Source organism: Hemitrygon akajei, chromosome 30 (assembly GCF_048418815.1).
Source record: "Hemitrygon akajei chromosome 30, sHemAka1.3, whole genome shotgun sequence".
NCBI classification, from domain to species: Eukaryota; Metazoa; Chordata; class Chondrichthyes; order Myliobatiformes; family Dasyatidae; genus Hemitrygon; species Hemitrygon akajei.
In genome coordinates this window covers 41100777-41114384 of record NC_133153.1, presented here as the reverse complement: position 1 = coordinate 41114384, position 13608 = coordinate 41100777, and the positions used below count along the sequence as shown (strand labels likewise).

Below are 13608 nucleotides of genomic sequence, written 5' to 3'. Positions count from 1 at the left end.
GTGCAAGAAGCTGGGGTGTGAACAGAGATTTCAGTGCCTTCACTTCTGGAGGAGCACACTAAGAACACACTTAAGGCTTGCACATCATGATCTTTAATGCTTTTATTGACCTTTGAGTGGTGTTAGCAAATGCAAATATCAGGCTTTCCCCACTGATGTTGGGAGAGAGTACAACTAGAGGACATGGGTTAAGGGTGAAGGGTGAAGTATTTAAGGGGAACATGAGGGGGAACTTCATCACTCAGAGGGTGTGGAACGAGCTGCCAGCAGGAGTGGTGGATGCAGGTTAGCTTGTAATATTTAAGAGAAAATTGAAGAGGTACGTGGATGGGAAGGGTAAGGAGAGCTATGTTCCAGGTTCAGATTGATTGGCAAGAACTAGATGGGCTCAAGGGCCTGTTTCTGTGCTGCCCTGTTCGATAACTCTGTAAAAGGTGAATGCATTTCCTAACTCTGTGTGTGTTTTTGAAGTCTCTACTACAATCACTCCCACCTTTTCCTTTAGTACACAAGAAACCCCACATCCAATGTGATACGTTTCTGATTTTAAGTTGCTCCAGAATGCTTTCAATCTCAACACCTTTTCTCCCTCTACTATCCGAGTGATGGGCAGGAGCAGGAGCCAGGAGAGTGAGTGAGTGTGAGTGTGTGTGTGTAGCAAGTAACAACGTCCTTATGAGAATATAAAAATGTAACACCCATTTCCTGCACAGACACCTATCAGTGTAGAAATGCCGAGCTTCCTCTCAGAGTCAATGTAGTGTGGAGGCAGAACCTTTGGCTGGACACAGTTACCAGTGAGTAGTCCCAGCTGCCTGCGTTTTTGTTTACTGAGAAACAGCGTGGAACAGGCCCTGCTGGCTCTTTGAGCTGCACTCTCCAGCAGGCCCTGATTTACAGTGACCAACCAGAAAGCCTTTGGGAGGAAACCAGAGCACCCAGAGGAAGCCCACACAGACACGGAGAGAACATGCAAACTCCTTACAGACAGCGGTGGTTGGCCCATATCCCTCTAAACCAGTGGTTCCAAACCTTTATATGCCCTGGACCAATGTCATTAAGGAAGGGGAGTCCCAGGTTGGGAATTCCTGCTTTAAACCTCTCTTATCCACGGGCTGATCTGAATGGCTTTTTAAAAATTCATATTATTATTATTTATTCTTATTTTACAAAGCAGCACAGCGTATCATAGAGCAGATACAGTACAGCATATTTACACAGCCATCGCATGACAGGAAAACAAATAAAACAAATAAGAAACAGAAAAAAGTTCTTATTTAAGTTTAAATTAACATAATTGATCCCACGCATCTTGCACTGTTAATTCTTCCCAACATGTGTTCATATGATGAAATCCTAATCATTTCCTCAGTCCATTCCTTCATAGTGGGACATCTGGGTTTTTTCCAGTTTTGCAATATTATTCAATATTGTTCACGTGTCCACCTCAACCAATCCTTCTGGCAGCTCATCCCAAACAAGCAACACCACCTGCGTGAAGAAACTGTCTCTGACGTTCCCTTTTTGATCATAAACCTACACTCTTATGTTTAGTACCCCCTCCTGGTGAAAAAGACCCCTCTCACCCTGCCTATGCCCCTCGTGATCTTGTATACCTCTATCAGGTCACCCCTCAGTCAGGGAATAAAGACCCTGTCTACTCTATCACTTGTTATGACAACACCCTGGTAAATTCTTTCCAGTCTGAAGAATTCCTTCCTGCAATAGGATGGTGATTTGGTTACCGTTCGTCAGGTGAGGAGAGGGTTCAGGTTTGGGTGCTTCAGCAGGTTATTAACAATGCTCTCCGTTCTACCCAGGGGCCGCCTTCACAACCTGACGTGGCATTTTGAAGCCGTTACCCTGGACCACGTGGACATGCTCAGGACCCGCTCCCCCGACAACCTCCGCGGAACTGCTTTGGTCCTCCGGCTGCTCTCCGAACTCCCCGAGACGCCCACTGACTGCAGCCGAGACCTTCTGCTCTGGGCAAACAGAACCGTCTGTGGGGATGGGTTGTGGCAGCAGCCCCTCCCAGCCCTATTCTGTGGGCTCCTGGGGGCGCTGACCCAGAGCGAGTCGGCTCCACTGCTGGACCAGGTCTGCAGGGGCGTGGCCCTGGTGTCCACACACCTTTCCCATGGAGTCAATCTCTTCGTCCGCCACTGCACGACTACCAGGCCGAGAGCGAAGGACAGTGTGCCAGCTAATCAAAGCCGCCTCTTGGAGGCTCAATTCTGTCACTATGACTCCAACCTGTACAACTCCACCAGTCTGGGCTACTGTTCATTGGTGGACGAAGCCGGTTTTAGAGAGGTCATCTGTGGCAATGCCTCCCTGGTGGCGTTCTTGATGGGAAACCCGGCCCACCGCTGGCTGGAAGATTTCTGCGCCACCTCCCCCGAGCCTCAGTTTACTGCCACTCCTCCGACTGAAACTGCCCGGTTTCCTTCCAGCCCGGCGCCGCCCCGCACCGACCCTCCGCTCTACAGTGTGGAGGTCCACTGCCGCTACAAGGAGTGGGCCGCCAGCGTCCCCACCCAACGCCTGCCGCAGATCGCCTTCTGCGCCGGCCAGGACCCCGAGCGCTTCGCCGCCGCCCTCTGCCTCGATGGACCGACGCTGGAGCAACTTATGCAGGGGAGCCCGTGGCTCTTAGAGTTCTGTGGCCAGCATATCTCCAGTGCCTTCTGTCAGTACGGGAGGTGGACGGAGGTGACGCCAGACCCTTCCATCGTCGCCTTGTGCTGGAATAGCGATCCAACCAATTTCACCGCGTCCGTATGCCTCAGCGGCAGCCTCCTACGTGCCCTGAGTCAGGAGGCCAGCAACGGCTGGCTGGCCGCCGCCTGTGGCGCAGAGAACAGGTGCCGTTACGCTGAGTGGCTGGGCGCCCCGGGCATCGCGCCGGCTTTGGTCACGTTCTGCAGGGACCTCGACCCCGCCGGCTTTGAACTGCTGCTCTGCACCTCCACTGCCCTCCTGGCGCAGCTGCTGAGACACCCGGGCAACTCGTGGCTGCGCACAGAGTGCGCCGTCCCGATCTCCTCCACCGCCACTCCCAATCCCACCGCCACTCCCTGGAACCTCGACGGCGCCGTGGCCGACCTCTGCCAGTACGAGGTGTGGACGCACCCGGGAGCCGCCGACACCACCGTGGTGGCCTTGTGCTTCAACCACGACGGCGAGAACTTCTACCTCGGGGTGTGCCTGGACCCACCTGTCCTCCAACAGCTGCTTGAAGACCAGCTCAACTTCTGGCTCTCCGACTTCTGCGACATCCCCCCGTCCTGGGAGGCGATCGGCGCCGAGCAAGCGCTTGTCTGCCGCTACGGCCGGTGGTCCCAGGGCACGGTGGACCCCGACTTGTTGCATCTCTGCTGGACCTCGGACCCGGCTAACTTCACGCAGTTTGTCTGTCAGGACGGGCCGCTGGTCTCCCGGCTTCTGAGGTCTCCCGAGAACGAGTGGCTGCAGTCCCAGTGTAACGTGCCAGTAGGTGCCGACGTTAGCTGCCGCTACGAAGAGTGGGTGGCCGCCGCCGCCTCCATAGACCCTGCCGACGTTGAGTTTTGCAGTCAATATGACCCGGACAACTTCGTACAGTCTGTGTGTGACAACTCGACCCTCCTGTGGGAGTTACTGGGAGGTGCAGACAGCACCAGGCTCACTGCCCTGTGTAGCTATGCGCAGGAAGATGGAGTCAATCCCGGCACCCTGTGCAGGTATGACTCGTGGTTGGCGCAGCAAGTGGACCCCACCATTGTGGCTCAGTGCTTCGACCTCGACCAGTCCAATTTCAATGAGTTCGTCTGCCAGGACGCTGGGCTGCTTCGGTCACTGAGCAGCGACCCACTTATGGCCTGGGTCGTGGAAGACTGCATTTCAATCAGTACCCCCGAGACTGAAGAGTGCCCGTTGCACAATCTCATCTCCCGACTCCAATGGACGTGCAGTCAGGGCCCACCTGGGCCATGCCCGAACCCGCACTTCCGACTGCGAGATGTCCCCACTCTGGTTCTCTGCGGCCTGGAGCACATTGGGCTGACGTTAGACAGCGAATCCGCTGAGGAACTGACGACTGGGCTCACGGAGGCGATAAATGGGGCCGTCCTGGGGCTGGTGGCATTGGAGGGTGATCGAATCCCCTTCCTTCGGCTCCTTCACAATGCCAGGAATCAGGTCCTGCACACGGTGGTGGATTACCTGCGAGGACAGGGCAGCCACAATGACAGAAAGGAGGTGCTCCAGTGTTTTGGGGTAAGATATGCAGACTTAATTGTAACTGAAATCTGTGGGTAGCGGGGGCTGCTTCCTTACACCTTAACACACAGACAGCACACCACACTCTCACACACGCATATACAGATAGATGCATACACCGATACGCACACGCACAGACACACAGGTGCAGACACACACACAGACACATACGTGCACAGACATACACAGGCACCCACACAAAGTGCTGGAGGAACTCAGCAGAGCAAGCAGTATCTATGGAGGGGAAATGACAGGATTTCTGTTCCACCACCATTGATGCTATCCTCACCTACATCTCCTCCACTTCCCACACATCTTCCGTGATCACATCACTCCAGTCCTAGCTACTCAGTATTGGCTTCCTGTATCTTTTAGAATTGATTTTAAAGTTATTTTACTTGTTTTTAAAGCTCTCAATGGTCTGGATCAAGAGTATATCATGGAATGGCTGTTGTTTATAAACATACCAACACACAGTAGAACAGTACAGCAAAGGAACTGACCCAGGGAACCAGCGAAAAATCAAATCAGAAACCCCCAAACACTAATCCCTCCTACCTACACCAAGCCCATATCCCTCCATCTTCCTCACATCCATGTGCCTACCCAAAAGTCTCTTATGTGTTTGCCTCTACCACCACACCAGGCAGTATATTCCAGGCATCCAGGACACTCTGAGTAAAATAACTTGCCCCTTGAGCCTACCCCTGTCATGGTCCAGTCCGTGAAATCTGCATTCCAGTTCACGGTCTGGTCCATGCTCCTTATTCCAGGTTTTCTGGTTTTCCCCAGTTTCTGTTGAAGCAGCTGATTCTCGTTTGGGCTGGCTTAATAAATAGCTTCAGGATTCAGCCTCTGGCTGCTGGATTGTTTCTGTCCAAACCCCCTGTCTGTATCCCTTCCCTTCACCTTCCTCCTGGAGCCTCGCCTCGCCTGTAACCCTTGCCTTCACTGCTGTCAAGTTTGACCACTGGAGCAAGATAAGGAACTGTCTTTCGTTGTTTTGAACTGTCTCTGTGTCCACACCTTTGCAAGGTAAGTCCGGCTGTTTGCCGCTACCTAGTGTTGGGAACCGTCTCGTCATATTCTGCATTCTCTGTAATGAGTCCCGGCCCTACATCCTGTACCCGAGGAGGGGTCCCAGCTCTGTCCCTGCCCTACGTCCTGTTTCCAAGGAGGGGTCCCAGCTCTGTGTTCTGTGTAATGAGTCCCGGCCCTACGTCCTGTACCCAAGGAGGGGTCCCAGCTCTGCATTCTCTGTAATGAGTCCCGGCCCTACATCCTGTACCCAAGGAGGGGTCCCAGCTCTGTGTTCTGTGTAATGAGTCCCGGCCCTACATCCTGTACCCAAGGAGGGGTCCCAGCTCTGTGTTCTGTGTAATGAGTCCCGGCCCTACATCCTGTACCCGAGGAGGGGTCCCAGCTCTGTGTTCTGTGTAATGAGTCCCGGCCCTACATCCTGTACCCGAGGAGGGGTCCCTGCTCTGTGTTCCATGTTCCTGTCTCTTCCTAGTCAAGGCTTCGGGGTCTTGTCCAGTCCTAGCCACGTCCAAGAATCTTGTCCTGTCCAAGCCATGGCTTTGTGTTCTCATCTTGTCCATGTGCCTCGCCCAGCCCAGGAGTACCTTGCCCAGCCCGGTGCTGGGATTCCCTCGTCCGGTGCTGGGATTCCCTCGTCCGGTGCTGGGATTCCCTCGCCCTGTCCAGGAGTCTCACGTCCAGTCCTGTTGCTTCTCCTTGTCCTGTAGCCACATCTTGTCCTTGCCTGGTTTTGGCGTCCGAGCCTGAGTCAAGACCCAGGTTCTGGGTCCTTGCCCAGTCCCTGGCTTGGAGTCCTTGTCCAGGTTCCTAGTTCCTAATTCCCAGTTCCATGTCCTGGTTCTGCTATCCTAGTCGAGTCCTACCCCAGGCCTGGAATCCTTGTCTCGTCCAGGGCCTGTGTCATGTCCAGCGTCCTTTCTTCCCCACTTCCCTTGTTCCTGGTAGTTCAGTGTCTGTGTCTTGCATTTGGGTCCACTCCCTATGCCCCCCCTTATAGAAACATAGAAAATAGGTGCAGGAGTAGGCCATTCGGCCCTTCGAGCCTGCACCGCCATTCAGTATGATCATGGTTGATCTTCCAACTCAGAACCCTGTACCTGCTTTCTCTCCATACCCCCTGATCCCTTTAGCCACAAGGGCCATATATCTAACTTCCTCTTAAATATAGCCAATGAACCGGCCTCAACTGTTTCCTGTGGCAGAGAGTTCCACAGATTCACCACTCTCTGTGTGAAGAAGTTTTTCCTCATCTCGGTCCTAAAAGGCTTCCCCTTTATCCTTAAACTGTGACCCCTCGTTCTGGACTTCCCCAACATCGGAAACAATCTTCCTGCATCTAGCCTGTCCAATCCCTTTAGAATTTTATACGTTTCAATAAGATCCCCCCTCAATCTTCTAAATTCCAGTGAGTATAAGCCTAGTCGATCCAGTCTTTCTTCATATGAAAGTCCTGCCATCCCAGGAATCAATCTGGTGAACCTTCTCTGTACTCCCTCTATGGCAAGAATGTCTTTCCTCAGATTAGGGGACCAAAACTGCACACAATTCTCTAGGTGCGGTCTCACCAAGGCCTTGTACAACTGCAGTAGAACCTCCCTGCTCCTGTACTCAAATCCTTTTGCTATGAATGCCAACATACCATTTGCCTTTTTCACCGCCTGCTGTACCTGCATGCCCACCTTCAATGACTGGTGTACAATGACACCCAGGTCTCGTTGCATCTCCCTTTTTCCTAATTGGCCACCATTCAGATAATAATCTGTTTTCCTTATGACACCCCCCTCTCACCTTCAATGCATGTTGTCTGGTATTAAACCTGCTCCAGCTCTCAGGTCTTCTTCTGCTGGTCTCTTAAATGTAAACAAACTCCCTCCAAAGGTAATTGTCAGGTCAGCTTTTAAAAGTGTTGAATTCAATACCTAAAGCTATAAGGGAGGTAGAGTCAGTTGACACTATTAAACCCCAGCTCAAAACCTATTTATTTAGCCTTGCTTTTAACTAATACCTTTTGTCTTTTATTTTCACGGTTGTGCTTTATCTCATTGTAAAGTGCTTTGAACTACATGGTCTGTATGAAATATGTTCTATAAATAAGTTAATATTTAGTATTAATATTATTATTATTACTTCATTTATCATTAGAGGGATAAGGTTACCTTGACCTTACCTACCATCCCAAAAGCCTCTTTATCCAGCACATCATTCTCACCAACTTCTGACATGCTACCCCTAAGCACACCTTTCCCACCCCCCCCCCACCTTCCGCCAGGATCATTCTCTTCTTGGCTCTCTTGCCCGCTCGTCCCTCCCACCACTTATCCCTGCAACCGAGACAAGTGCCGCACCTGCCCCCTAACCCCCTCCCTCACTACCATTCAGAGCCCCAAACGGTCCTTCCAGGTGAGGCAGCAATTCACCGGTCGGGGTTATCCGCTGTGTCCAGTGCAGCCCGCTCTATATCGGTGAGATCTGATGTAGGATTGGGGAAACCATTTTGTTGAGCACCTTCGATTTCCCGGTGGTGACCCATTTCAATTTGACTTCCCATTCCCATTCTGACATGTCTGTCCATGGCCTTGTCTACTGCCATGATGAGGCCATACTCAGGTTGGAAAAGCAACATCTCATATTCCGTCTGGGTAGCTTCCAACCTGATGGCATGAACGTCAATTTCTTTAACTTCCCGTAAGTTCTGTCTGCTCTTTTCTTGTCTTTTCCAGTTCCCCATTCTGGTTCCCCTCTTACCCCTTCTGCTCATCACCTCCCTCTGGTTCCCCTCCTCTTCCCCCTTCCTTCTATGGTCCACTGTCCTCTCCTATCAGATTCCTTCTTCTTCAGCCCTTTACCTCCTCCTGTTGCAATGAGCGGCTGGAGTGGACCCAAGTGCAGGACACAGGCACGAGACTTGACACAGAGCCTGGACTTGGACTTGGCTTGGAACACGGAGATGGACTTGGACTTGGCTTGGAACACGGAGCCTGGACTTGGACTTGGCTTAGAACACGGAGATGGACTTGGACTTGGCTTGTAACACAGAGCCTGGACTTGGACTTGGCTTGGAACACGGAGATGGACTTGGACTTGGCTTGGAACAGGAAGCCTGGACTTGGACTTGGCTTGTAACACGGAGCCTGGACTTGGACTTGGCTTGGAACAGGAAGCCTGGACTTGGACTTGGCTTGGAACAGGAAGCCTGGACTTGGACTTGACTTGGAACACGAAGCCTGGACTTGGACTCGACAAAACAAAACAGCGACAGACCACTCGCATCCCGGCTCGGAGCAGTGACAAAACGGCTAGCAATACTCAGCTGGACACAAGACAACAAAAACAAACAGGAGGGATCTTGACATGGAGAAGCTCATGAAGACAGTCCCTTATTCTTGTCGGCTCGGACGACGGGCCCTTATTCTTGGCGGCTCGGACGACGGGCCCTTATTCTTGGCGGCTCGGACGACGGGCCCTTATTCTTGGCGGCTCGGACGACGGGCCCTTATTCTTGGCGGCTCGGACAACGGGCCCTTATTCTTGGCGGCTCGGAGCTGCACTGCTGAGGTGATAAACCAGCAGCGAGTAGATGTAAGCCGGAGTTTTTATGCTGCCGGTTCAAATGAGGATGAGGTGCCCTAATTCAAGGAGTCCAGTGGAACACAGGGGAAAGGAAATTAACTGAAATGAGTAGTTAATGGACTGGACCATGACACCTCCAACTTCATATTTCATCCCCTCTCCCCCACCTTCCCCCTCACATGGTCTCACCTATCACCTGTCAGCTTGTACTCCTTCCCCTCCCCCTCTTTAAATTGTGACTTCTTCCCCCTTCCTTTCCAGTCCTGATGAAGGGTCTTGGCCAAAAATGTCAACTGTTTATTCCCCTCCGTAGATGCTATCTGACCTGCTGAGTTCCTCCACAACATTTTGTGCATGTGGCTCTAGGTTTCTAGCATCTGCAGAATCTTGTATGTCCTTGCATGTCACTGCCTTCACTGACCAGAATCTGAGCCCCCTTCCTCACAATTGTTAATATGGTTTATAATTGTCAAAGTTACAGTGTTAGAGTGAAAAACCTGCCTTGCACACAGATCAATTCATTACACAGTCCATCGAGGTAGTACAAGAGAACTCAAAGTGTGGAATAAAGTGTAACAGTTACAGGGAAAGTGCAGTGGAGGTAGACAATAACAAATGACTTGTAAGGTGGAGTCCACCTTATCCTACCAGGGGACTATTCAGTGGTCTAATACCAGCAGGATAGGAGCTGTCCTTGAATCTGCTGGTACAGTAATTGTTTTTAGACTTTTCTATCTTCTTCCTCAAGAGAGCACCATCCATCATGAACGACCCGCACCATTGGGGACATGCCCTCTTCTCATTACCACCAACATCTTCCCAATGCCTGAGCCGATAATGAATGGTTGGTGTTTTTGTCCAGAGTGGAGAGGATTGGCCTACCTGGAGACCACATTGCCGTGAGCAACTGGCATTGATCTTTTGGGCAATGTTTTATCCTCTCAAAGTGTATCACTGGAGAAATAAGCCTGCATTCACTGGGAGGCATTGCTGTAGTTTGAGTCAAGTTCCTGTAGCTGTTGCCAACAGCCTTTTTAAGTAGACTCTGTAGACTGTTTGCTTAGTGAGGGTATTGTCCCTAACATTAACTTCATCAGTTGGTACCCTAACTGGTTGTATCATGGCCTGGCATAGAAACACCAGTGTCCAGGAACCGGAAAACTCTATAGAAAGTGACAATACAGCTTAGTTCATCACAGACAAAGCCCTGCCCAGCACTGAGCACATTTACACGGAGCACTGCCACAACAAAGCAGCATCCATCATTAAAGGCCTTCACCATGCTGGCCATGTTCTCCCTTGCCATTATCAGCAGGCAGGAAGTACAGGAACCTTGGGTCCCACACCACCAGATTCAGGAGGAACAGTTTCACCCTACAACCATCAGACTCCTAAACTTCATTCACCTCAACACTGAACTGATTCCACAACCTACAGATTCACTTCCATGGGCTCTGCAACTCGTGGTCTCAGTGTTATTTGCGCTGTTTGTCTTCTTTTGCTCATCGGCTTTTTGTCAGTCTTTGTTTACAGTTTTTCATAGATTTTATTGCATTTCTTTATTCCCTGTAAATACCCACAAGAAAACAAATCTCGAGGTAGTATGTGTTGACATATATGTAGTTTGTTAATAAATTTCCTTTGTAGGTTGCCTCTGTAGTCTGTTGTTTAGTGAGGCTATCCCTCCGAACGTTAATGGCATCAACTGGCAGTCTGATATCTACACTTTGATCATGTGTTTTAACTGAGTTCACTTTTTTGTGTGTGACCTTAGTCTGTCCTGTGGGACTTGGTGCAGAAGGAAGGAGGATCGTCAGCTGTGGACCTGGTGGAGGTATTGTACCAATCATAAACAGACCCTTTATACATGGGTAACGCCTCTGTACGCACTAATGAGGGGTCTTGCAGTTAGAGATATCAGTAAACATGGAAGAGGGAAAGATAAACAGAAAGGAGAGAAAAGGATGGGAAAAGACCATAAAACACAGGAGCAGATTTAGGCCATTTGCTCTGCCCTGCCATTCCATCATGGCCGATGTATTTTAACTTGGGTTGAGAGGAAAAATAAAAAGTTTATAGTCATTCAACCGTATGCCGCCAAACGAAACAGCGTTCCTCCTGCCAAGATGCACAACACAGTACACATAACCCACACACAACATGTAAAGTAATATTACCACAAATAATAAAAGATTGACATTTAGCATAAGGTACATTTATGACACAAATGAAAAAAGTAACCAGCATCATCCTCTGGCCACTTATATGTGGTCAGACCTGGGTGGTGACAGTGAGTTCAGTGGGGTCATGGCCTGGAAGATGAAGTTCTTCCCCATCCTAACACCCCTTGTCCCAATGCTGTGGTAACTCCTTTCTGATGGTAGAGGGTTCAGTGTAAAAGAGATTGTGGGATGGCGGGGAGGGTTCCTTGATAATGCTAAGGGCACTGTATTAGCAGCGCTCCTGACAAATATCTCAGAAAGGTGAAAGAGGGGAATGATCCTCTCTGAAGTCCTTACTATCCTTTGTAGGGTCTTGTGGTCAGTTGCCTTGTGATCCCCATACCAGATGGTGACGTGGCTGGTCAGTTCACTCTAGCGTAAAAATTGGTTAAAATGGGGCCCTGTTCTTCTGCCTTCTCTCTGTCACATTTGATGTCCTTACTAATCAAGAACCTATCAGCCTCCATGTTAAATATATCCAATAGTCCACAGCCATCTGTGACAATGAATTCCACAGATTCACTACTCTCTGAAATTCCTCCTCATCTTTGTTCTAAAAGGACACCCCTCTATTCTGAGGCTGTGCCCTCTGGTTCTAGACTCTCCCACTATTGAAAACATCCTTTCCATGTCCACTCTGTTGAGGCCTTTCAATATTTGATAGGTTTCAATGAGATCCCCCTCTCGTTCTTCTAAACTCAAGTGAGCAAAGGCCCAGAGGCATCAAATAGGTTAACCCTTTCATCTCATGAACCTCCTCTGGACCCTCTCCAACGACAACACACTCTTTCTTAGATAAGGGGCCCAAAACTACCGACAATACTCCAAGTGTTGTCTGGCCTCAGCTTTACAACCTTGCTTTTTTATTCGAATTCTCTGAAAACGAATGTTAACACTGCGTTTACCTTCCTTACCCCTGACTCAACCTATGATTTAACCTTTAGGGAATCCCGCGCAAAGACTCCCATGTCCCTTTGCACTGCTGATGGCTGGGTGCTGAGATCTGTTCTGATGATTTCTCTTTAACTCTCTTTTAATGGACAGGAATACATGAAGGTTTCTGCAGCTGATCTTCAGGCGGTGCTGCATGCAATTGATGTTCAGAAAACAAAGCAACTGCTGCACATCTTAAACATGAACTGGAGCAGTCTGCAGGTAAACACTGTTGCCTCCACAGCTCAGCAGTCCATTAACTAGCGAGCTTACCCCTTCCATTTAACGTAGAAACTGCTGGAGTATTCTCCAGGACAGTCAGTGCCTATGGAGGAAGAAACAGGCTTGTTTCAGGTCAATGATTCTACATCTAAAAAGTTAGCAGTGTGGTTTTTGAGCATGTATTGAGGCAGCTAAAGCGAGGAAGAAAGGAAAGATGTGGTAAGTGAAAGGGGAAACGGCAGGAGAATGGGCTTAAGGAAAATAGGTCAACCATGAACGAATGGCCGATCAGATTAGATAGGCTGAATGGCCCAATTCTACTCCTATGTCTTATAAGGAGTGGAAGCTGAGCTTTAATGAAAAAAATAATTGGTAAATTTGTTTATTATTGTTACATATTTGGGTGTCAGGGTGGAGATACGTTCCTACCAAAGGAGGTGTAAGGCACTCATTCCCTCCTCTAGCCTGCAGGTCACTCTTGGGCAAGGTGTAGCACCTGCTTAGCCCCCGATCAGGCTCACATGAAGCCATGGGAGCAGCTGGTGCACATCACAAGTCCTGGTTACGTAGGCACTGACACCAGGCAGACAATCTCTGAAGAGTATTGATAATGGCTGGGGTCACCTGTCTTGTAAAGATGCTGCTCAGAAAAAGGCAATGGCAAACCACTTCTGTAGAAAAATTTGCCAAGAACAAACATGTCAGGAGATTATGATCACCCACGTCATACAACACGGCACATAATAATGGTGTCTTATAAAGAGTAGGTGGTGAGATTTAATGTTTAAAAATTGTTAACATGGTTTATTGTTGTCACATATGTGAAGGTACACTGAAAAACTTGGTTTTGAATGGCATCCATCCATACAGATCATCTTGTCACAACAGTACATTGTATGCGTACAAGGGAAAACAGTAACAGGATGCAGAATAAAGTGTTACAGAGAAAGTGCAGTGCAGGCAGACAATAAGTTTGAAAGGCATAACGAGGTCAAGAGTCCATCCTATCATACTAGGTGACCGGATGGAAGAGAGAAGAAGGGAGAGCTGTGTCCACAACTCTCTGCAGATTCTTGCATTCTTGAGCTGAGCAATATTCGTACCAAGTCGTTTACCTGCACCACAGTTTCTCTGTAGCTTTTACACTTCATTCTGCATTGTTGTTGTTTTACCTTGTTCTACCCCAGTGCACTGTGTAACGATCTGATCTGTATGAGCAGTTTGCCAGACAAGCTTTTCACTGTTTTTCTACTATTATTGTTATCAGTAAGATACAGTGCAAATAGGTTCCTCTGGTCCTTCAAGCCACGCTGCCCAGCAACCCCCAGTTTAACCCTAGCCTAATCAAGGGACAATT

The 13608-nt window shown here is 49.5% G+C and overlaps 1 protein-coding gene across 1 annotated transcript in view; it reads left to right on the top strand.

The window, feature by feature from the left end:
* strc1 (stereocilin 1) overlaps positions 1-13608 on the top strand; it is a 99398-nt gene that overhangs the window by 7356 nt on the left and 78434 nt on the right. The window contains exons 4-6 of the mRNA XM_073032734.1: positions 1821-4260; positions 10649-10708; positions 12141-12251. Coding sequence (XP_072888835.1) covers positions 1821-4260; positions 10649-10708; positions 12141-12251 — 2611 coding nt within the window. The remainder of the gene's footprint in view (positions 1-1820; positions 4261-10648; positions 10709-12140; positions 12252-13608) is intronic.